Source organism: Aristolochia californica, unplaced genomic scaffold (assembly GCF_029961685.1).
Source record: "Aristolochia californica isolate CCGP_79_NKW_82.1479 unplaced genomic scaffold, dmAriCali1.0.hap1 SCAF_2, whole genome shotgun sequence".
NCBI classification, from domain to species: Eukaryota; Viridiplantae; Streptophyta; class Magnoliopsida; order Piperales; family Aristolochiaceae; genus Aristolochia; species Aristolochia californica.
The window spans coordinates 4334347-4360485 of record NW_027181881.1 but is presented as its reverse complement, the minus strand read 5'-3'; the positions used below and the strand labels follow the sequence as shown (position 1 = coordinate 4360485).

General features: G+C 41.6%; 1 protein-coding gene across 3 annotated transcripts in view; it reads right to left on the bottom strand.

Annotated features, from left to right (window-relative positions):
- LOC137956027 (protein HASTY 1) overlaps window positions 1-26139 on the bottom strand; it is a 78176-nt gene that overhangs the window by 40359 nt on the left and 11678 nt on the right. For all 3 annotated transcript variants that reach the window (XM_068803318.1, XM_068803319.1, XM_068803320.1), the window contains 3 exons: window positions 878-948; window positions 604-767; window positions 442-513 (listed from right to left, as the gene is read on the bottom strand). In XM_068803318.1, coding sequence (XP_068659419.1) covers window positions 442-513; window positions 604-767; window positions 878-948 — 307 coding nt within the window. The remainder of the gene's footprint in view (window positions 1-441; window positions 514-603; window positions 768-877; window positions 949-26139) is intronic.

Sequence of the window (26139 nt, the reverse complement as noted above, 5' to 3'; positions counted from 1 at the left end):
AAGTTAAGAAGAAAGAGTTAAAGAGAGAGAACAAGAGGGAGAGAAGGTGGAGAGGAGAATGAAAAACTAAAGTGTGTTGGGGGACCTGCACATCCCCAATCTCTATTTATAATAAGGGTTGAGTACAAGTTACAAAAATGCCCTTACTTAAGTGAAAACCTAATTATTTATATCTCCTATTCTACATGTCCGCTTATATAAAATTTGTTCCATAGATATAGTTGAACATGTAGAACAAGATTACATCAAGAAATATACATAACGACAAGGTAAAATAACCAAAATGCCCATGTATTGTTTTTCAACAATTACTTTTGGCAAAATCATTTTCTTTTATTAATTGTGTTGAGCATGGGCATTAGCAATATAACAGTATCTTACAAATACATTTCCTTTTTTAGAAAGTTACAGATACATCCTTAAAAGACTTCATTGACTTACCTCCCACAAACAAGTTTGAAGAATTCACATGCATGGAGACAGAATTCGGCAGAGGAAAGCAAGAAGGCACATCTGAAATTAAAAAAAAAAAAAAAAAGTCACAGAGAGAAAGGCAAGGCATTAAACTTTAGAGGAAGGAAACTGCAGCAAGTTGAAAAGTACCCATGAATCAATCTATGCTTAGCAAGATCAGGAACAGGAGCCCACTCAGCATATGCATTTAAAGCATTTAAAGCAGCTATAACAGTAGCTGCATGCTGCTTTGCAATGTCCATTTGTTGCCTGCCAGCTTCATTCAGAGCAGCTCCAAAGTGCTTCTCAAGTAACTAAATTCCCCCATTAAGAATAACAATGACCAAGTAAACAAACAGTATTGAAATTGGAAAACAGCCCACTAGATTTCTCAAAGCATCATTTTAGAGAATGGCAAACGTACATTGTATAATAAAGGCAAAATTTCTGGTAAAGATTGTGTAAGTCCACGTAGCAAGAGTCTTCTGCGATCACCTGTTCAAGTGCCATCTCATAACATTGGTGAGACGAGCAATAAGATAAAGAAAAAGTGCATGCAAGTCTCTTGGGTTTCTAAGGAATCCATTCATCTAATCTTAAAAGTCAAAAACAAGTAACCTATGAGGCAAAAAAGGTATAGTTAAAGTCATACTCCACTTGCAAAACACATACATGGCAGATTGGTGATTAGTCTGTTTCATTAAGATAGAACTCCCAGGGGAGAGAGAGTACAGAATAAACTAATATACTTTGCAAATGAGATAATGACATGCATTGGAAAACAATCTAAAAAATCACAAAATCCGACAAACTTACCAATCTAATCATACAGATAAGATAAGACAAATCAAACAACTCACATTAACATTCAAAAGCCTTGAACTTGTCACTTTTTCTTTTTCTTTTTTTAAATGGCAAAACATTTATCAAGAAAGGAGTACAGCCTGGGGAGAAGTACAAACAGAATGATAAGAACAAACAACCAAAGGAAAACAATACTTAAGCAAGAGAAACAATGTAAAAGTGGAAAAATTGAGATGAAATAGAGAGACTATGTCTCAGAGTGGCTCCCCTCGGCACCCTCCAACCAGTACGGCCAATGGGTTACAATTACAGGGCTTCTTGCCGAACTATGGCAGAATGCAGTCTTCTCGAGAATCGTATCTGAGTTTGGCTCCATCATTGCTTTGGACCCGCTCACGGAGCACTAGCACCGTCTGGATAAGGCCCGGATCCTCATCAATCCTCTTCACCCGTGTGAAAGGCAATATTTCAGATGTGTTATAGTGGATAAAGCGTGGTACTAGATCCATATCAACATCACTAAGAACAAACAACCAAAGGAAAACAATACTTGGGCAAGAGAAACTATGTAAAAGTGGAAAATTTGAGATGAAATAGAGAGAAACTATGTCTTAGAGTGGCTCCCCTCAGCACCCTCCAGTCAGTGCGGCCAATGGATTACTGTTACAGGGCTTTTTGCCGAGCTATGGCAGAACGCAGTCTTCTCGAGAATCATGTCTAAGTTTGGCTCCATCATTGCTTTGGACCCGCTCATGGAGCACTAGCACCATCAGGATGAGGCCCGGATCCTCATCAATCCTCTTCACTCGTGTGAAGGGCAATATTTCATGTGTTATGGTGGATAAAGTGTGGTACTAGATCCGTATCAGCATGACTAAGATGGATAATTTTAGAGATGTGGTCCCCAAAAGCCCAATCAAGCCTCGGGAAATTACACAGCCAGTCAATGATCTGGGAATAGCCCCCCCCCCCTTCCCAGGGGATTCGATCCCCCCCAGACAGCTTTATAGCTGGCACGGGACCTATTCTCACTGACTCCCCTATATGCCCCCCCCCCCTATAAATCGTCCCCATAGCCCCCACACTCCACAAGCTTCCCCCCGGATAATGGACTCCCCCCTTCCCTCACCCCTGAGAAATACCCACCCCGAAAATTACCTCTCCGACGCAGAATCCGGAACTAGACAACCACCCATCTGAGAAGTCAAAAAAGAAGAAAAATAATCAATGATTATTTTCTCCTAGAATGTTCGTGGAATTGGGTCCTTGCGCCGCACCTCCATTCGGGACCTCCTTGCCCGTACCAAGGTAAATGTTGTTGTTCTCCAATAAACCAAGGCGGCTTCTCTTCCCCTTGGATATACTCGAGAGTTGTGGCACCGAAAGGAGCCCGACTGGGCTTCAGTGGATGCAGTGGGATCGGCTGGCGGCATCCTACTGATGTGGGACACCAGTACTATTGAGGTGCTTGATCGTTGTTGTGGCTCTTACTCCCTTGGCATTAAGCTGAGAGACAAAGGTTCAGGGAACATTTGGTGCCTAGTTGGTGTCTACGGCCCTACCAGACACCATGACCGCCGCCTCTTTTGGGATGATCTATTGAGGACTTGTCAAATGGGGCCTATTCCTCTGATGCTTGTGGGCAACTTCAATGTTACTCGCTTCTGCCATGAGAAATCCCCATCGTCCCAGAGAATCACAACCTCCATGAGGCTTTTTGCTGACTTTATTGGCAACTGGGACCTGGATGAGATTACCCTATCTAGGAAGACCTTCACTTGATCAAATGGTAGACAGCCCCCTGTTCTCTCAAAGTTGGACCAATTCTTAGCCAGCAATGATTGGCTTCAGCTCTACAGTAATGTCTCTGGCAAAGTGCTCAATCGACAAGTCTCTGATCATTGGCCGATTATGGTTGATACCCATTTTGGATGGCAGACCCCTCTTTGGAGCTATCTCTCCAATCCTTCAGGGAGAATATGACCGTTGCTGGCCCGAGCGGGTGGACCTTCCCAATCAAACTCAAGATGTTGACGTCGTTGTTGCAGTCTTGGGCCTCCGAAAACAAGGCCTCTTCCTCGGTTGTGAGAGCCAATGCCCTTGCTCAGATAGCCGCTCTCGACTCTGAGGAGGAGTCTAAAGGTCTCTCTTGTCTGGAAGTCTCTCAGAGGTATGCCCTTCAAGGGCAATTACAGTCCTTCGCCCACAACGAGCCAGTGCACTAGAAGAAACAAGCAAGATTCAAATAGCTCTCCGATGGGGATGCTAATTCTAAATTCTTCCATGCAATCGCCTATGCACGAAGAAGGGTCAACCGCATCACCATGCTCAACGTTTATTTATGACTCACTGGTGATTTTTTTTGCAGATTTATACTTTGATCACCAGCCAGTCCGCCCCTTCTTCCAAAGGGTTAACCTCTAGGTTATTCTATCAGTTGCCACTAGCCTCATCGAGCTCCCCTTCTCTAATCGGGAAATTGAAATTGCAGCCCATGGTCTTCCTCTGGATCGCACTCCGGGCCTAGATGAATTCAATGGGGAATTTTATCGCCACTGCTGGCCCTTCATCAGAGACGACATTTCCGGCATGGCCTGTCTTTTTATCAACATGGCATCAGATATAGGAGCATTGGAGCCTCTTTCATCGCCCTCATCCCTTAAAAAGATGGGGCAGAGCTCCCATCCGACTTCCGGCTGATCAGTCTCACCACCAGTGCATATAAGGTGATTGCGCGCCTCCTTGTTAGTCGACTTAGGGCAGTCATGCCATTCACCATGGCCAGAGTGCTTTTATTAAGGGAAGAAACATTTTTTATTCGGCCATGGCATGTCATGAACTTAGTCATCTTTTCAAGGTCCTCAAGCTCCCCAGATTCATCCTCAAGCTTGACTTCGAAAAGGCATTTGACAAAATTAACTGGAAGTTTCTGGACACCCTCCTGGGGAAGATGGGATTCAGGGAAAAATGGCGCTTCTGGATCCAAAGTTGCATCTCCTCTACAAGCTACTCTGTCCTTCTCAATGGAACAGTTTGTAGGTATTTTAAGGGAACCAAGGGAATCAAACAGGGAGACCCCCTCTCCCTCTTGCTCTTCAACGTGGTAGTAGAATATCTATCCTCCTTGATCTACTCAGCCATACTCGGCCAAGAACATGGGATGACTCTTCCCCATGACAGATTGCACAGCCTTTGATATTCCGATCCTCCAATTTGCGGACGATACTATTTGCTTCGGGGTTGATACTATGGATCAGATCAGATTGTGTCCTGTTCTGGGATTATTTGAATTGGCTTCCAGTCATAACATAAATTGAGGAAAACCCACTCTTTTTGGCTACCACATTGATCCAGATGGGCTTCGGGATATGGCGGACTACTTGGGATGCTCTGTGGGAAATGTGCCAGCTACATATCTTGGGCTCCCACTTTTTTATTCTTGGCCTTCAGCATCTCTATGGTCCCCCCCCCCCCCCCCCCCCCCCCCCCCCCCCTCATTTGAAAAGAGGCTAGCCACTTGGAGGGGTAAGTTCTTATCTACAACGGGGCGTCTCTCTCCACAAGTCTTGTCTGGCAGGGCTGCCAAATTATTTGTTATCATTCATGCACTGTCTGGTCTCCGTTTGCTCCAAAATTGATGCCACCCTATTCTTTCTTATGTTGATCCAATGGGCATTGTCGATTCTAATACTACTGAAGTTAGTGATCTGTTGTTCGGCCTCCAAATCTTCAAAGATCGTCACCATGGCAAGTTAATCATTGAAGGTGACTTGAAGACTGTTATTAGTTGGTGTTCCAAAGACAGTACCCCCCCTTGGCGCCACTGGCCAATCACTGATAGTAATACTGACATTGTATCTTCTATTCTAAGTAATTGGAATCTCATTCCTAGATCAACCAACTCTTTGGCTGATAAATTGGCAAAATTCGGAACTTCCCAGCAATCTCTCGTTGTTTGGGAAGGTTTCCCTCTACAAAAAGCTTTTTTTGTCTTAATAAAAAATCAGCATCATTTCAAAAAGAAAAGAAATAGAGAGAAGAAGAGGGAGAAAAGAGAACACAAGAGAAAGGAAGAATGTGCAGATCTCCAGCACTCATTGAGGGGTCTTGAATTTGACCCCTCCTTATTATTAACCCTCACTTAACTCACTAGTGTCAAAAATACACAAACCCCTCTATACCCAATTCACCGTTACTATTAACTAAAATTGGACCATAAAACACTTATACAAAGACAAATTACTCTAACATGGACAATCCAAAAAATATGAAATGACCAAACTACCCTTCAAGCTAGAACATATACATTTAAAAGCCCCAACTTGTTACAAAAAATCCCAAAATTCTCTTTTTCCCATGGCCTTAGTAAACACATCACCAAGCTGATTCGCAGATTTAACATGCGGAGTGACCACTTATTATGGCACCACAAATAAAATGACAGCCTACTTCAACATGTTTAGTTTGTTCATAAAAGACCAGATTACTAACAATGAAAATGGCGACTTGATTGTCACAATACATCATCCTCACAACCTTGGTTGCAAAGCTTAACTCTTGCAAAATTTATTGAACCCATACAAGTTCACCAACAGTGTGAACCGTTGCCCAACATTTTGCTTCTACATTAGATTGGGATACAAATTTTTGTTTTTTGCTCTTCCAGCTAATTAAATTACCTCCAACAAATACACAATATCCAATAGTAGACTTTTTATCCAGCTCGAACCTTGCATATTCTTTTTTTTTTAAATGATGCTAAATTTTATTAAGAGAGAGCTCAAACGAGCAAATTACAAGGGGAGAAGCCTTCCCAAACAATAAGAGATTGCTCGGAGGTTCCGAATTTAGCCAATTTATCGGCCAAAGAATTGGCTAATCTAGGAACGAGGTTCCAATTACAATAAATGGATGACACAATGTCAGCAATACAATCAATGATTGGCCAGTGGCACCAAGGGGAGGACCTATCTTTAGAACGTCTTTGAGTCTCCTTCGATAAGCAGCTTGCCATAGAAGCGCTCTTTGAAGATTTGGAAGCCGAATAGAAGAGCACTCACTTCAGCAGTATTTTTTTTTTTTTTTTTGAGAAGAGGTGTGAATGTATTACTGAAGAAAAAAAATTACATACCTTGAAGCTAAAAAGACATTTCCTCCACAACAAGATGTTGGAGGGTAACGCCTTTTTTCGCTTGAGCATCGGCTAAGTGATTAGCAGATCTTGGAACATGTTTCCAAGTGCATTGTAAAACAAAAATTAACTTACAAATTTCATCAAAAAGCTCCCAATGACGCCAAGGAGGTTTTGATGGCTTCAAGCACCAGTTAATAATGACTTGAGAATCCCCTTCAACCAAGAGAACACCCTCCTTTTTTTGCATGAAAATTTTCAGTCCGTTGAACAGCCCATGCAATTCCGCGCAAGTAGAGTCAAATACTCCAATTGGACCCGCGTATGTGAAGAGAAAATTCGCTTGATCATCGTGAATTACTCCGCGAAACCCAGCTGGCCCAGGACACCCGAGAGCACTTCCATCAAAATTTAGTTTAAAATGTCCAGGAGGAGGTTTGGACCATTCAACCATTACAGGGGCCTTCGATGGAATAGACATACCCGCAACATTTCGCCTATTTTCACGCATGTTTGTCGCTTTTAAGTTACAAAATACTTTGTGAAGGAGAACCCAAGAGCTAACTTGACCGATGATCTACTCAAAAAGAATATTTTGAGGGAGAGCTTTCTGATTGAATTTACGATTGTTTCTTTCTTTCCATAAATTCCACACAATGTGCCCAACACAGCAAGAGATCAAAATTTTCCCCAACTTTGGAAGATGCGAGCTAACCAAAGTTAAGATAGTGTTAAGTAAATCTTGCGATGGGTAATATAATAAACCGATTTTGTCCATTAATTCGGTCCAAATCTTATGAGCATATTCGCAATGTAGAAGCGTGTGATCTGCTGTTTCAGGGGATGTGTTGCAAAATGGGCATTCTGGACTAGGAATATTAGTGCCACGTCTTTGCAAAGCGTCAGAAGTTAAGATTTTCTTACGACATACCGTCCAGATGAAGAACTTAACTCGAGGAGGAATCGGGAGCGACCATGCAAAGGCAGCAGGATGTTCTGTGTGGGGAGGTGGATACGATATCATATGATGGTACGTAGAAGCTGTAGAGAACATACCTTGTTTGTTCGGCGTCCAGATGAGTGTATCGGTAGAGCTTTTTAAAGTCACATCAGAGAGCAAGTTGACCAGGCAAGTGGCTTCAACAGCTTCAGAGTCATTCAACGCTCGCCTGAGATGAAGATTCCAACCGCCCGAAGACTGCCAATGGTCAGAAACCATTGTGCTACGAGATCTTGACAGTTGATATAAACGTTGATGACTTTCCTTTAAACAACTTGACCCTATCCACCAATCCGTCCAGAATAGAGTATCTGTACCGCTCCCAATGTAGCATTTGACGGCAGATTTGAAGGTAGGTAAGAGTTTGGCAATTTTCTTCCAAATAGGGGATAACTTGTAAAATCTTCCCCCGTCCGTCCACCAGCCATTGTCTGTTCTGGATTTTATTGCAACCATTCGGCGCCACAGCAGATAGGGTTGCATGTTGAACTTCCAAATCCACTTTAAGAGCAAAGCCTTGTTTGTGGTAGCAATGTCCCGAATCCTGAGGTCCCCCCATTACAAGTGGTTTACAAGCATCTACCCATTTTACAAGATTAAACTTTTTTTCCTCATTTGGCCCATCCCATAGGAATCTTCTTTTCAAAAATTCAATTCTATCCCCAATAGATGCTGGACAATGGTACAAAGATAAAAAATAAGATGGGATACCATGAAGGCAAGATTTGATAAGAACCAACTTACCACCTTTGGATAAAAATTTCCCTTTCCAAGAAGCCAGACGCTTCTCAAGCCGCTCAACAACCAGAAACTAGGAGTTTTTCGTAGGCAAGAGCGGAGTCAAAGGTAAGCCCAGATATGTGCTCGAAACGGACGCTACCTTACAACCCAGATAGTTCGCCATTGAGTTGAGAATAGAGGCTTCAATATTAAATCCAAAAATTGATGTTTTTTCCCAGCTTATCTTTTGACCCGAGGTTAATTCAAAGATGTTCAAAATTGCTTTCATGTGTTTGATTTGTCTCATGGACCCTTCTCCAAAAAAGATAGAGTCATCAGCATACTGTAGAATGGGAACGTCTTGGTTTGGATCAGAAAAAACAGGACTTGGCCAACCCGAACGTTTTGCAAACCGGATCATAGAGGTAAGGTATTCTCCAACAAGAGTAAAAATAAATGGAGATAAGGGGTCGCCTTGTCTTATCCCCCCAGAAGCTTTGAAAAAAACTCAAGGTTTCCCATTTACCAAGACAGAATAAGAAGGAGAGGAAATACAGCTCCTCATCCAGAATATTCATCTTGTGCCAAAACCCATACGGACAAAAAGATAGTCCACCAGTTTTCAATCAACCAGATCAAAAGCTTTCTCAAAATCAATTTTCAGAACAAAACGTGGAAGGGAAGATTTTTTGAAAGAATCAAGGAGTTCATGAGTTGTTAGAGAAGAGTCCAGGATGTTTCTGTCTCGGATAACAGCACTTTGACAAGGATTAATTAACTTGTAAAGGACTGCTTGCAGCCGATTAGCCAATAGACGCCCAATAATTTTATATGAACTGGAAGTGAGGCTAATAGGGCGAAAATCTTTGGGTAACTCCGAATTAGTTTTTTTAGGAATAAGTGCAATAAAAGATGCGCCGATTCCAGAGTGAGTTATTCCCACTTGGTGAAAATTGTGAACGAGGGCACAAACATCATTTTTTAACAGGTCCCAAAAACAATGATAAAACTCACCATTAAAGCCATCTGGTCCGGGGGCTTTATCTTTAGAAAGGTCAAGAACAGCCTATTCAATTTCTTCTGAGGAAAATGGTTTTTCAAGATCAGCAACATCTTCAGCTGAAATGCGCTCGACGTTGAGCTGATGGAGTTTTGGTCTGCTGAAACAAACTTCTGAATATAGCTCTGCGAAGTATTAGAATCAACAATGCCCACTGGCCCTTCAGATATCTCAATACTCAAGGCAACCTCTAGATAAATCTTTCTTGGATGCTTTATGAACCGATTGATTACACATCCAGCAAACGAGATTTATTTTTTTAAATGATGATAATTTTATTACAAAGAAAGGAAAAATACATCAAGGGAGGCCTCCCCTAACAACAAGAGATTGAAGAGAGGGGAGGGGGGGAGGCAAGTTTAGCACACAAATCAACAGCAGAATTGGCTGATCTAAGTACGTGAGACCAAGTACAAGAAATGGTGGTAACAATATAAAAAATATCAAGAAAAATCTGCCAGTGACGCCATGGGGGGAAGGATGAGGAGGAGCATCATCCAATGACGACCTTGGAATCTCCCTCCACAATAAGGGGACCACTGAAACAGTCCTGAAAAATACGCAAGCCGTGAAGGAGACCAGAGAGCTCAGTAGTGGTAGAGTCAGCAATTCCAAGAGGGCCAGAATAAGTGAGTATGGCAGTGCTGCTCAGATAAAAAATCACCCCGCCAGCAAACAAGATGTTAGACCATGTAACTGTTGCATAAATCAATTTGCCCAATAACCTTCTATACATAGTCTTATCTTTGAGTCCAGTATTATCATTTTCATGAAGATTAAGGTTCACTGCCATGGGTGTCTAACTACGCTTTGTTGCCGGTTAAAATTCTATGCAAGGGTATTTCAGTCATTTCCCCTTCCTGATATACAAATCTTGAGACAGCAATAGGCTATGTATCATATTAGAAGTCAATGGTCCAAGTTTGGTTGGTTAAGTTCTGAATAGTATGAAATAAGGTTATGAGGGTTTAAGATGTAAAAGGCATTATTGTAATCTTATCTTATTTTCACTTAAGTGACTTTTGATAGAGAAAGGGGGCTCCATTTCTGAGCCTAACACGTTCTGCCTCATGCACACTTCTCTCCTCTTCCCTCTTTGTCCTTCTTCTCCTCCCTAAAGCTTGCGATTTTACACTCCCAGTAGACCATATTCTTGGAGCATATCTGTAACATTCTTCTTTGTGCTAAAACAATGCCTTTCTTACTTCTCGCTACTTCAATCCCAGGAAAATACTTGAGGAAACCTAAGTTTTTAGTTTGAAAATGTTTTGCAAGATGTACTTTGAACTCTTCAATACCTTTTTCATCATTTCCTGACAGCAGTATGGCATCCATATACACAAAAAGCGCTACAACTCCAAAAGACCTCTTCAAAACAAACAAGTGATCACAATGACTTCTGGTAAAACCCAAAGATAATCACTTTGTTGAACTTGTCAAACCATGCTTTGGGCTCTAGTTGAGGCCATAAATAGCCTTGTTCAACCTACATTATTTCTCAGTCTTCCTTGAGTAATATACTCCGAAGGTTGCTTCATATATACCTCTTCGTCTAAATCCCAATATAGGAACACATTTTTTATGTCTAGTTGAAACGAAGGTCAGCCCTTAGTAACAACCACAAAAATCAGAATGCAAACATATGTCAATCGACCCACAAGTGAGAAAGTTCAAAAACATCCCTACCACTTGCTTGGTATACTCCTAAGCTAAAAGTCTAGGCTTATACGGCATTATGGACCATCAGCCTTATTTCATATTGTAAATCTAACAACAACATCTGGGGGTGGATTACACAATTTTCAGGTACTCCTATAAAGCAATACCACCATCTCCACATCCATAGTTTTCTTCCATTGAGGAGATAATAGAGCATCATGCCTTGAAGAAGGAATAATATAAGAAGACAAAAACAAGACAAACGTTTTGAACGGACCAGACAGCAAGCCAAAGGACACAAATTTGGATATGAGATGATGAGTACAAGCATGAACACCCTTTTGAAAAGCAATAGGAAGATCCAAATCAGGTGCTGTAGACGAGGAGGAAAATGGCAAAGATAGAGAGGAGGGAACCTTTGATAGTTTCTTGGGAGGTGTCTATCATTGGTAAACAACAGTGGCTTCAGTTGGACAGTACTTGGTGTGGCTTCTATTTCTCCTCGTTTATTAAAAAAGGGATGATTTTTAAGGCCCATAGGCCAAAAGCTGAGAAGATAGATCAGGAGAGATGGATCAAAACAACTGGCCAACTCCCTCATTTGCAGGATTGTCTGCATGAGAATTTGCACTCTTTACATGCTTCCTAGTACAATTGAAGCCCACAAAAATGCTTGAAATTTCCTCAAGAGATGTCCAATGTCTCCAGGGAGGCTTTTTGATTTTCTTGAACCAGCTGATAACAGAGAAAGGGCTGCCCTCAACTTCTAAATGATCAGAGGAAGTTCTTTGAAGATTCTGAGGCCATGGAGAACTTCTTGGAGTTCAGCTATGGTTGAGTCAGTCACACCCAATGGGCCAGCATAGTACAGAAGAATCAGACCTCATGATATCTAAAAATTCCACCAAAACCTGCAGGACCAAGGTTACCTTTGGAGCACCCATCAAAATTCAATTTAATCTTTCCAACCTGGGAAGGCCCCCAGAGAATTCCTTGAATTCATTCAACACACAGACCCATGAGACTACTTGACTTACAATATCAATTAATCTGGCAGCTGGTTTAGAAGTTTTGTTAAAATGTCTTTGGTTTCTTTCGTTCCAAATCACCCATGGAATGAAAATGAGGCAAGCTTAGCAGCTGATTTGGAAGTTCTGTTAAAATGTCTTTGCTTTCTTTCATTCCAAATCACCCATGGTATTAGAAAATCTACTGAAGGGCAATATCATTATTTTGCACTTACTACAAAGTCCAGCGGCTACACTATCCTGTTCTGTGTGTTTAATTTTATCTCTTGTTCAATTTTTATGTAATTTGGACAAGTAATTGGAGCCCAGAACTCACAGCCCCCATCTCGGGGCAATGGGTGATCGTCAATGGTCTTCCGGTGGAAATCCGATGCCGGCATACTCTGGAATACCTCACAAAAGAATTCGGAGAGATTATTTGGGCCGAAAGCCAGCCAATGCAGCTTCACAAAGAAAAAAATTTCATCCGGCCAAAATCACCGGTAAGTGGTTTACAATTTTTTCATATCTCCTGCGGAAAAACCATGATCTGGGTCTCCATGGAATTCGGAGATCTGGAAACCCTCCCGGCAGCCAACTCGGAAGAAAACACAACCCAGACTCAGCCGATCCGCCACTTGCTGACTCGGAAGCATCACTCGGAGTTCAATCGGACATAGGTTCCGAAAAAAAAAAAAAAAAATCCAACCACACAAAATCAATCCCCATATCTCGAAACAGTCCAATCAACACCAGTTCACAGTAACCCTCTTACTGCCTCCGCCGAAAAAGATTCTATCCACATAAATGCCTCCGCAGACAATCCCATCTCTGAAATCGCCCTTGGCCACAGTGCCAATCCCCAATCCCAAAACATCTGCAATACACCACTCCCCAAATCCAAAATCTGACAGGATCTCTCAACCCGATCTACAGACACATCCTGACAAGGGGATTATTACTTCCCCATGCTCACATCCATCACTGTCAAACTCTACCTCACCTCGACACAAAAACCAAAAAAAGAAACACTTTCCCCCACATACCTACCTCTCCATTTACCAAAAACCATCATCACCCTCTCAAATCATTGACATTTCCAATGCCCCTCCGATCTGGCAAGCTCGAGCCCCACACCATACTTTTACACATAAAAAAAACACCTTTTCAACCATCAAATCCACAGCCGTCGACCTCATCAACTTCCAAAGCCCCTCAGTCCACATCACGTCATCGCCCCGTCATTTCCTTTCTACATCAACCCCTTCCCCACCGCCGCACCTCGATTCCCGAAGCAGTACCACTCGACTGCCATACATCAACCTCCAACACCCTTCAGTCGACATCACACCGTCGCCCCGTACTTTTCTCTCTACATCACCCCCTTTCGCTCCGCCGCTCCTAGATTCCCAAACCATTACCACTCGCCTGCCATATGTCAATTTCCAAAACCCCTCAGTCTACATCACGTCGTCGCCCCGTCCTTTCCTTTGTACATCAACCTTTTCACCTCCGCCGCTTCTCGCTTCCCGAAGCAGTACCACTCGCCTGCCATACGTCAACCCCTCAGTCCACATCACGCCACCCTCCCATCCTTCCACTTTTAAATCCCTCCCCTCCCCTCCGCCGCCTAAATCTTCCTTTTCCCGAAGCCTGCCGTACGTCAACCCCTCAGTCCACATCACGCCACCCTCCCGTCCTTTCACTTTTAAATCCCTCCCCTCCCCCCTCCGCCGCCTAAATCTTCCTTTTCCCGAAGCCGCACCCCTCACCTGGCATTCCCGTCCCGCAGCTTCTCTAACTCGATAAATCCCCTTTCCCCCCCACTTTCACCCACATTCTCGGCTCCTTATCGAGGATCTCCCTCTGCGACCCCCCCGACCTCAAACCTTCCACATCACCCATCCCATCCATCCCAGCATCCCGCTCCTCTCGCCGTCCCATCAGACCCTCCCTCTCTGACTCAAATCTCCCCTTATACGGCCACCCCTCGAGCCCCGCTAAGGCCATCCCTCCTCTCTAATGAATCCACTTGGGATTTTGAACCCCCCTTTTACTCCCCTCCCCCCTTATATATTCACTCTCCCACTATCCTCTGCCCCACCCCCCTTCGTATTATCTTCCCCCACTCGGACACCATGGAAAACCCAAACCCCAAAACCTTCACCCCTCCCTTCCACACCAATACTGGAAAACAAATTGCCAACACCCCTTTCCGGTATACCTACTCCAGGAAAAAAGAAGCAGGGAAAACTAAAGCCATATTCGGTAACCCCGCACCTTCCGAAAAAAACACTGACAAAGATAAAATCAAAGACACTACCCCCCCACCTTCCCCCCCTCCTAATCCCCCTCCTGTCCTTCCAATGGAATTTCCCCATGATTGGTACAATCTCCCCCCTGCTTTCCCCTCTAGAATCCCTCCAATTTGGTCTGACCTCCCCCCAACTATAACCTCTGAATCTACCCTAGCCAAGGCCTTCACTCCCAATCCGCGGGATGAGCTCCTCCTGTTCCTGCTGGAACAGGAACAAGACTTTCCTCGAGAAGAATTTTCAAAAATGACGGAGTTTGCCAACATCTTTTGTGCGGGATACACTGAAGCTGGCGCCGTGGAGCGAAATATCAACTCCCACCGTTCCCCATGATCGTTCTGTCATGGAATGTAAGAGGTCTCGGCTCTCTGGCCAAGCGTGCCCTCGTCAGAGTAGCGCTTTTTGATATTAAACCAAAAATTGCTATACTTCTTGAAACAAAGATACAGTCTTTTGATTACTCAATTGTGTGTAATATATGGTATGACTCCAACCCAGCGTGGGCGCATGTGGGTGCAATTGGCCATTCTGGGGGCATTATTGTCATTTGGGATCCAACTGCTTTTGATGCTATTTCCGTCCTTCCGGGGCGATACTCAATCGGTATCCAGCTCTGGGATCACAACCTCGGTACTTCTTGGGCTCTAGCTGGCATATATGGGCCTACTCGTTACCGTGACCGAGCATCTTTCTGGGAGGAAATCTTTCAACTTGTCCAATTGTGGGACCTCCCTTGGCTCAATGGAGGAGACTTCAATGCGACATTACTTTGCTCTGACAAAAGTCCTCCTGCCTCCCGAACCTCATCAACCATGAGAGTTTTTTCTGACTTTATCAATAGTGTTGCTCTTTCCGAGGTTCCTCTATCGGGGAAAAAATTCACTTGGACAAATTGCCAGAACCCCCCCCCCCCCATTTTGTCTAAATTGGACAGATTTTTTGCCAATATAGAATGGAACCTCCTTTTTCCCAACACCTCTGGCCAAGTCCTAAACAAAATAGGATCTGACCATTGGCCTATCCAACTCAATTCTCGGCCTGTTGCATGGGAAAGATCTCCCTTTCGGTTTGAGAATGCCTGGTTATTAACCAAGGCTTTCATCCCTTCTTTGAAATCATGGTGGCTCGAATTGGAAAATCATCCGAACCCGGGTTGGGCCCTCCCTCGGAAACTGAAAGCCCTCAAGACAAATATCAAAATGTGGGATAAAAATCACCGAGTTTCTGCTGCTTCCCAGAAAGATTCGATTCGCCGCTGCATTTCTGAGCTGGATCTACTGGAGGAACAAAGGTTAATTTCTCCTACTGATTTTTTGATTAGAAATAATTTAAATGTTGAATACCGTACGTTTCTTCATTCTGATTCTGTCCGCTGGAAACAACGTTCAAGATTTCGTTGGATGGCTGAGGGTGATGGAAACACAAAGTTTTTCCATTCCATCGCCTCGGCCAGGAGGACTAACCGTATCACTGCTCTCTGTAACGGAGACCAAGTGGTAATGGATAGTGCCTCCATTTCTAACCTTTTGGTGAAGTATTTCTCAGAGTTATATTCAGAAGTCTGTTTCAGAAGACCAAATATCCATCAGCACGATTTCGAGCGCATCTCAACTGAAGACACTGTTGATCTTGAAAAACCATTCTCCTCAAAAGAAATTGAACGGGTTGTGCTTGGCCTTCCTAAAGATAAAGCCCCCGGACCAGATGGCTTTAATGGTGAGTTTTATCACTGTTTGTGGGATCTGTTAAAAAATGATGTATGTGCCTTCGTTCACAATTTTCACCAAGTGGGAATTACTCACTCTGGAATCAGCGCATCTTTTATTGCGCTTATTCCTAAAAAAACAAATTCGGAGGAGCCTAAAGATTTTCGGCCTATTAGTCTCACTTCCAGTTCATATAAAATTATTGGACGTCTATTGGCTAATCGGCTAAAAGTTGTCCTTTACAAGGTAATTAATCCTTGTCAAAGTGTTTTTATCCGAGACAGAAACATCCTGGACTCTTCTCTAACTGCTCATGAACTTCTTGATTCGTTCAAAAAATCTTCCCTTCCTAGGTTTGTTCTAAAAATTGATTTTGAGAAAGCCTTTGACCGGGTTGATTGGAAACTGGTGGATTATCTTTTTGACCGTATGGGTTTTGGTACAAGATGGAAATTTTGGATGAGGAGCTGTATTTCCTCTCCTTCATATTCTGTTTTGGTAAATGGGAAACCCCGAGGATATTTCAAAGCCTCTAGGGGGATCAGACAAGGAGACCCCCTTTCTCCATTTATTTTTACTCTCATTGGAGAATACCTTACCTCTATGATCCGGTTTGCTAAACGTTTGGGTTGGCTCAGTCCTATTTTCTGATCCAATCCAAGACGTTCCCATTCTTCAGTTTGCAGATGATTCTAATTTTTTTGGAGAAGGGTCCATGAGACAAATAAAACACATGAAAGCAATCTTGAGCATCTTTGAAATGACGTCTGGTCAAAAGATAAGCTGGGAGAAAACAACAATCTTTGGATTTAATATTGATGCATCTATTCTCAACTCAATGGCGAACTATCTGGGTTGTAAGGTAGCATCAGTTCCGAGTACATATCTGGGCTTACCTTTGACTCCTTTCCTGCCTTCGAAAAATTCTTGGTTTCCGGTTGTTGAGAGGCTTGAGAAGCGTCTGGCTTCTTGGAAAGGAAAATTTTTATCCAAAGTTGGTAAACTGGTTCTAATTAAATCATGCCTTCATGGAATTCCATCCTATTTCTTATCTTTGTACCATTGTCCAGCTTCTATTCGGGATAGAATTGAATTCTTGAAAAGAAGATTTTTGTGGGATGGGCCAAATGGGGAAAAAAAATTTAATCTTGTAAAATGGGTAGATGTTTGTAAACCAATTGTAATGGGGGGCCTTGGGATTCGCGACGTTGCTACCACCAACAAGTCTCTGCTATTAAAGTGGTTTTGGAAGTTCAACATGCAACCCAATCTACTGTGGCGCCGAATGGTTGCAATTAAATCCGGAAAAGAGAATGGCTGGTGGACGGATGGGGGAAGATTTTACAAGTTATCCCCTGTTTGGAAGAAAATTGCCAAACTCTTACCTACCTTCAAATCTGCCGTCAAATGCTATATTGGGAGTGGTACAAATACTCTTTTCTGGTCGGATTGGTGGATCGGGGCTAGTTGTTTAGAGGAAAGTTATCCTCTTTTATTCCAACTGTCAAGATCTCGTAGTTCAATGATTTCTGACCATTGGCAGTCTTCGGGTGGTTGGAATCTTCATCTCAGGCGGGCATTAAATGATTCTGAAGCTGTTGAAGCTACTGGTCTGATCAATTTACTTTCTGGTGTGGCCTTAAAAAATTCTACCGATACACTCATCTGGACGCCCAACAAACAAGGTATGTTCTCTACAGCCTCAACGTACCATCATATGATTTCATACCCGCCTCTTCACGCAAAACATCCTGCTGCTTTTGCATGGTCGCTCCCGATTCCTCCTCGCATCAAATTTTTCATCTGGACGGTATGTCGTAAGAAAATCTTAACTTCTGACGCTTTGCAAAGACGAGGCATTAATATTTCCAATCCAGAATGCCCATTTTGCAACACATCTCCTGAAACAGCAGATCACACGCTTCTACATTGCAAATATGCTCATAAGATTTGGACCGAATTAATGGACAAGATCGGTTTATTATATTGCCCTTCGCAAGATTTGCAAAACACTATTTTAACTTTGGTTAGCTCTCGTCTTCCGAAGTTAGGGAAAATCTTAATATCTTGTTGTGTTGGACACATTGCGTGGAATTTATGGAAAGAAAGAAACAATCGCAAATTCAATCAGAAAGCTATTCCTCGGAATATTCTTTGTGATCAGATAGTCGGTCAAGTTAGCTCTTGGGTTCTCCTTCGCAAAGAATTTTGTGATCTAAGAGCAACAAATATGAGGGAAAATTGGAGAAATGTTGCGAAAATGTCTCTTATTTCGAAGGTTCCTATTATGTTAGAATGGACTAGACCTCCTCCTGGACACTTTAAATTAAATTTTGATGGAAGTGCTTTCGGTTGTCCGGGCCCAGCTGGATTTGGTGGAGTAATTCACGATGTATGCAGGTCCAATTGGAGTATCAGACTCTACTTGTGCGGAATTACATGGCTTGCTCAACGGGCTGAAACTCTTCAAACAAAAAAAGGACGGTGCTCTCTTGATTGAAGGGGATTCTCAAGTTATTATAAACTGGTGCTCCAAGCCATCAAAACCTCCTTGGCGTCATTGGAAGATTTTTGATGAAATTTGTAATTTAACTTCTGTTTTATTATGTACTTGGAAACATGTTCCAAGATCCGCTAATCATTTAGCCGATGTTCAAGCTAAAAAAGGCGTTACCCTGCAACATCTTGTTGTGGAGGAAATGTCTTTTTAGTCTCTAGGTTTGTATTTTCTTTTTGAATACATTTACAACTCTTCTCAAAAAAAAGTATATAGGAAGTGTAAAGTTGGGTCTAAGGCTCATCCCAAAATGACTAGCCACCTTAGGAAGCCTCTTTCCCAACTAATAAACTCAAGATCTTTGTACTCACTAATCCGTGTGGGACTATTCCTTAACACTCCCCCTCGTGTGTAGACCCTTTTTTTTTGTGGCTCTACATGCGGATAATTTAGGAGTAGGCAGTTTAGGTGTAGGCCCTCTTTTGTGGCTCTACAAGTAGATAGTTTAGGTGTAGGTCCTCTTTTGTGGCTTTACAAGTAGATAATTTAGGTGTAGGCCACATATGAGTACCTGCTCTGATACCATGTAAAGTTGGGTCTAAAGCTCATTCCAAAATGACTAGCCACCTTAGGAAGCCTTTTTCCCAACTAATAAACTTAAGATCTTTGTACTCACTAATCCATGTGAGACTATTCCTTAACAGGAAGGTATAAGGGTTTAACTGCTTTTAAGTGACTAGAGGCATTTTTGTAATTTGATTTTCAGAACCTTATGAAAGCACCTGGGGTCAAGCTTGACCCCCACACAGAGGCTTTCTAGGACTCTGATTTTTTTCCACTTTTATTTCTTTTTTTTTTTTTGAAAAAGATGTATTAATAAAACAGGAGAAATTACAAAATTTGGGGGAGCATGTCCCTTACAACCAGGGATTGTAGGGTAGCTCCCTGCCTGGCTAGCACATCTGCCGCCGGATTTGTGGATCTCGGAATGTGAGTCCAAATACAAGAAACAATTGAGGTAATTTCTAAAATTTCCCTAAAAGTATCCCAATGCCTCCACGGAGGAGAGGATGCGTTCTCACACCAGCCTATCACCACTTTTGAGTCACCTTCAATATGAAGGGCCCCCCTGCATTTATCTCTAAAGACGCGAAAACCGGAGAGAAGACCATGTAACTCAGCAGACTTAGAGTCAGATATACGAAGAGGGCCGGCATAAGTGAAGAGCTGATTACCAGAATGGTCTGAAATAACTCCTCCGAAACCAGAAATCCCAGGGTTACCAAGAGACGAGCCATCAAATTTTAACTTGAGATAACTAGGATCAGGAGGAGTCCATTCTTGCATGACCGGAAGCTTTTTCTCAATGTGCATCATAGCCAAGTTTTCCCAGTTTTCACGAATGGAGGAGTCCTTCTCCTTCTCTCTCTAAAACCCTAAAGTTCACTTTTTTTTACATGGTATCAAAGTAGTAGGTCTTGGTTGAAGCCTTCCAGTCCTCTCAAGATCTCTCGATCAAAAAGCATGCAACTTCAAGAAAAGGGATTTTCCAGAATCTGCATAGACTGGTTAGTAAAAATCTGAACTTTTTGCATTCCTCTCCTGCCATAACACTAGGGTTAATGGCTCCTACTGTCTATTGAGCAATTCTAAACTACTTGCGAACCCAGCACCTGGTCATCTGCTTGCGCCAGCCCTAATTTTTTTCTGAATTTTGCATGAGTTGTGTAAACTTAAATGCTTAAACCTGGAATTATGCCCTAAAGAAGAGTTCTTTCCTTGAATTTCCAACTTTTGTATTGTCGAGCAGCCATTGCTGGGCTGAACTGCCTGCATCATCACTGGATCAAGTGATGTTAGCCCTGGAAGTTGTGAAATTTGTGGATTTTTTCAGGGAATTACCTACAGAAACAAAGAATTGCATGTTAAGACAGATTGATTCTTCCAGTTTGTAAAACCCTAATTTTTCCTGCAAAGTGGAGCCCACAACACCAGCACATATTGTCTTTATTTGTTGTTTTAGGTTGTTCAAAAACCATAATGGCTGATTCAGGTAAGGTTTTTACTCCTTCAAGTGAGTTTGTAAATATAAAAAAAAGGATACTATTGTGATAACTACTAAGAGATTGAATGGCCAAAATTACCTGAGCTGGTCAGGATCAGCCACTCTATATTTGAAAGGTAAGAAAAAGACAAAATTCATTACGGATGATCCTCCTATGCCATTGAATGAAGATTGGGAAGCCTAGGATAGTCATGTTATGACCTGGATACAGATCCCGATTTAAAAAATCAGGCTATGAACTGTGGCACAGCTAAGGAAATGTGGAATTCCTTAGAGTCTGTTTATTCACAAGAAAGTAATTTGTCACGTGTTTTTTAGTTGTATGCCAAGATGTTTAGCCTTAAGAGAGGTCAGAGGTTTATTACTGTATACTATAGTGAGTTGGTTAGTATATTGCAGGAGATTAGTGTTTTCCATCCCGTTACAACAAATGAAAGGGAAATAAAAAAACAGAATGGGTAAGTGCACACTGCTAAATTTCTGGATGGATTAGGCGCAAAATTTGACTCTATTAGAGCTCAATTATTGGCAGATGAGGATGTTCAATCATTATCCACAGCCTATAACCGAATACTGCATGTAGAGAAGGCTATTTTAGTACCGGAAAATACAGATGTGACCAGCACTCCAGGATCACCACTGAACTGTCAGGGCCCCTTAGAACATCTAAGGGCAGAATTGGAAGCACAAGAAGAAAGGGGCAAAGATAGTCAAGGAAGAAGAAAGGGCAGAGGTGGCACTAAGCTGAACAAAAAATGTATTAGTTGTGGCCGTACAAACCACTTTTGTGAAAAGTGTTGGAAGGAGTTTTGTAAACCTGCATGGGTCAACTCTCTTGTTGATGAAAGTACTGAATCGTCTACTGAGCCTCTTGTGTAAGTTTTAACAGGCGCCTCTGATGAAATACTACAGCTGATTTAGTGCATGTCACAATAAATGTTGCCTCCTCTTCAACATCTGTAACTTAATCTTCCGTTCCTACAGCCATATTGGCCAATTCAAGTATGTCTGCCCTTCATGTACGCTCATCCTCCGCTTGGGTCCTTGACTCAGGAGTCTCCTTCCATGTCAAGTATGTCCACCTTGTTTTCTAATTTGAAAGAGTCAACTTCCATTAAACAAGTCACCTTGGCCAATGGATCTATTTCTCCAATACGAGGAATGAGTACAATGATTCCATCTACTTTTTATGTCACGCAATTTGTTCTATTTGTCCCTAAATTCCATCTCAACTTGTTTTTATTAAGTCAATTCACTAAATTTATGAATTGCTTCATAACTTTTTATCCTTCACACGATGTCTTTCAGGATCTTATGACGAGGAGGAGGATTAGTTCCGCGCGTGAGAGAGGCGAACTATATTATATGGAAAGCGATTCAAAAAATACTCCACAAGCATTGCATTCTACAGTTTCTCCTCTACAGTGGTATCTACGGTTAGGTCACCCCTCTCCTTCAAAGTTGATTCAACTATTTCCTACATTTCCTTCAAGTCTATCCTTCCAATGTGACTCGTGTCAGTTGGGCAAGCACCGTCGAACATCCTTTCCTACAAATCAATCCCGAAACAATTGCTCGTTTGATATTATTCATTTTGATGTTTAGAGGCCTTGACCAGTGCCAAGTATTTCTGGTTATAAATATTTTTTTTCTTTTATTATGCAATCGATGTACTTGGGTGTATCTCCTACGGGAGAAATCTGAAGTATGTAATGTGTTCAAACTTTTTATAGTGAAATAAAAAATCAATTCAATACTTCTATCTGTGTACTTCGCACTAACAATGGTCTTGAATTTATAAATCAAAAGTTTGACTTATTTGGTAAAAATCATGGTATTATACACCAATCTTCATGTGTTTTTATGCTACAAAAAAATGGCATTGTTAAACGTAAGAACCATCATATGTTAGAAGTGGATTGTACTATGCTTCTCCATGCATGTTCCCAAATCATATCGAGGCGATGCTGTCCTAAATGTTTGTTTTCTCATTAACCAAATGTCTTCCTCAGTTATTGATGGAAAAGTTCCTATCCAGGTATTATTACCATCAGTCACCTTATTTCCAGTATCACCTCAAGTTTTTGGATGCGATTGTTTTGGACATGACTTTGGTTCCTCAAGAGACAAGTTATCACCTAGGACTATCAAATGTACTTTTTTAAGCTCACACGGAAAGGATGTAAGTGTTACTATACGTCTACTAAGAAAACATTTATCTCTGCTAATATAACATTTTTAAGGATACTCCTTTCTTTTCTTCACCCTCTATAGATGTGTGTCCACCCGCTTCTATTCCAGAGGTTGTTGCTCCAATACATATGGATGATATTCCTAGTCCACTTCTTGATGCTACTGCAAAGAAGCCACCACAGGTGTATCAACGACGGAAAGCTACTCGAGATGAAACTATTCCCTCTCTCCCGTTGGACCAAAAACCCTCCGTGTTTACTAATCCTAAAGTAAGTGATCTACACGTACCCATTGCTCTTCGGAAAAGTATTAGAAAAGGTTCTCCGTTATCCCTTGTCTCACTTTGTCTCATTTGATTTTCTTTCTGATGGATATAAGTAGTTTGCCTTGTCCTTGTCCTCCTATACTTGTCTTTCATCTATTCAAGCTACTCTTTCCTCCCCTCAGTGGAAGAAAGCTATGGATGCTGAGATGGAGGCACTACTGAATAAAGGTACTGGCAACTATGTAATTTATTCGTTGGTGCTACAATTGTAGGTTGTAGATGGGTATAAATTGTCAAGTATAAGCCAGACGCCTCTGCTAAAGGATATAAGGCTAGACTAGTTGCCAAATGTTACACCCAAACATATGGGATTGACGTCTTTGAAACCTTTTCTCCTGTTGCACAGCTGTCTTCGATTGGGATCTTGATGTCTGTTGTTGTTAACAAGGGGTGGTCGTTGTATCAACTTGATATTCAAAATGCCTTTTTGTATGGCGACCTAGTTGAGGAAGTCTATATGGAGCAACCTCTTGGGCATGTTGCTCAGGAGGAGAATGACAAAATATGTCAACTAAAGAAAGCCATTTATGGTCTCAAACAAAGTCCTCAGCATGGTTTGAGAAGTTTAGTCAAGCGGTCATGTCCATTGGGTTTGTCAAGAACCATTGTGACTATTCACTCTTTGTTATGAGAAGATCGTCCCTTATCGTGGTAATACTAGTATATGTAGACGACATCATTGTATTTGGCAGTGATATACTAGGCATTGAAAAAGTAAAAGCCCAATTAGCACAGCATTTTTCAGACCAAAGACCTGGATCACTAAAATATTTTTTTGGTATCGAAGTAGGTAGAAGCAAAGTAGGTCTAATACTGACACGAAGGAAATATGTCATAGACATGTTACATAAATATGGATTGTTGGGTGCTAAGCCGGTTGAGACCCCTACAGAGGTTGGTCATGACCTTCATGGTGAACAAAGTGATGAACTCCGCGACAAGACAATGTATCATCGACTAGTTCGAAAACTTGTATATGCTACTATCACTCATCCAGACATACCCTTTGCTAGCAATGTTGTTAGTCAGGCCATGGAGTGCCCACATAAGATTCATCTGGAAGTTGCCCGACAGATCTTGAGATATCAAAAAGAAGTGAGCAACTGGAAAGGGACTTCTTTAAACCTCACAGTCACATGAAGATAGAGGCCTTCTTAGATGCTGATTATGTTCAATCTAAACTTGACCAAAAATCTACCACTGGCTATTGCATCTTTTTGGGAGGTAATCTGATTAGCTAGAAGAGTAAGAAACAAAATGTTGTTGTTCATTCCAATGTTGAAGTTGAATATAGAGTCATATCTCATATAGTAAATGAATTAATGTGGGTGAGATATGTGATCAGAGAGTTGAAACTACAACAGCAGGGGTCAATGACTATGTACTGTAACAATCAAGTTTCCATATTTATTGCAGGAAACCCAATGTTTCATGAACGGACAAAACACATCGAAGCAGATTGTCACTTCATTCGAGATGTTGTGATGAAAAATAAAGTCATCACCCCTATGTGCAGTCTAGTGATCAGATTGGAGACATGTTGACCAAAGCATTGGTCAGACGTGAATTTGGTGTGTTCTACAGCAAGTTGGGCCTTATGGATATATATGCTCCAACTTGAAGGGGAGTATTAGAAAATCAACTAAGGAGCAACAATCTTCATTTTGCACTTACTACAAACAGTGGCTACACTATCCTATTATGTGTGTTTAATTTTATCTTTAGTTCAATCTTTATGTAATTTGGACAAGTGTATAAGGAGATATATGTGATTTAAGGGCATTTCTGTAATTTGGATTTCAAAACCTTATAAAAGCGTTGGGGATCAAGCTTGACCCCTAGGGGTGGCTTCGAACCGGGCTAGTTTGCGAGCGGCTCGAGCTCGGCTCGGTTCGATTCGGTATCTCTCGAGCTCGAGATCCGGAATCGGCTCGTTTAAATTAACGAGCCGAGCTCGACCGAATCCAAGTTCGGCTCGACGACTCGCGAGCCGGCTCGTTAACGAGCTGAGACGGGAGCGGGAGCCAGAGCGGGAGCCAGAGCGAGAGGGGGGAAAATTCTTCCTCCCCTCGTCACCGTCGAGCCCCTCCCGACAACTGTTGTTGCCGCCTCTGTCACCGTCGACAGCTACTCGTCGGCCGCCTCTGTCGCCGGCCGTTCGATTTCTTCCTCCCCTCGCCTTAAACTCTCCTTCCTCATGGCTCTTGAAGAAATTGAAAATACAGTAGAAATAAGTTTCTAGGTACTATTAGTATCTCATGCTTTTTGTAAACATTTTTCTAATTGAAAATTCTTATTAAAAAAATCATATAATTTTCTAAGTAAGATTTTCCTGCCAAGATGGGCTAGAAAATCGTATAGAAAAATTTTGAATAAGAATTTGACAGTTGTTGTTGTAATACTTTTAGCATGAGGCAATTTTTATTGCAATTATTTTTTTGACATTTTATTTGATTAAAAATTTATTGATAAATATAGTAATATATTAGATTGATTATTAATTTTTATTTATTTCCCTAGAAGAGGCAATAAGAGGTCCATTAACTTTCCTAAGAAATTTTTAAAATATTTCTTGTAATTTTCTAATAAGTCACTAATAGTAATAGGATTTTATTTAAAGTTTTTTTTTGAAATATGTATCATAGGAAAAACTAGTTTTTCCTAGAATATAAGTTTCAACCAGGGGCACTAAGGAGGCCATAGTAAATTTATGGCCAGATTCATAAATTACAAAACAAGTTAGACAACATTTGGAGTAAAAAAGATTAATATTGGTGCGTTTTAATCCATTATTGAAATTCAATCCTGAACCTCCCCTATCATTCTTTTTTTAAAATGTATGCATAATTTTATATATAATTTATTTGACATATATTTTATATAGAGTATTAAATGTAGGTTAAGCTCGAACTTGGGTAGAGCTCGAGCTCGAACTCAGTTAAAAAAATCAGGATCAAGTTCGATTACAATTTTAGGTTCAAGGCCAGGGTCGGCTCGAGCTCGAGTTCAAAATATTTAAATCAAGCTCGGCTTGAACAAGGTTCGGACTCGGCTGGATTCGATGCCACCATTATGCCCAATTTTAAGTAGAGGTCATTCCCAATTTTACGTAAAATGTATGCATAATTTTATATACAATTTATTTGACATATATTTTTTGAAAAGTTATAAATGTATGTTGAAGCTCGAGCTCGGCTTGAACTC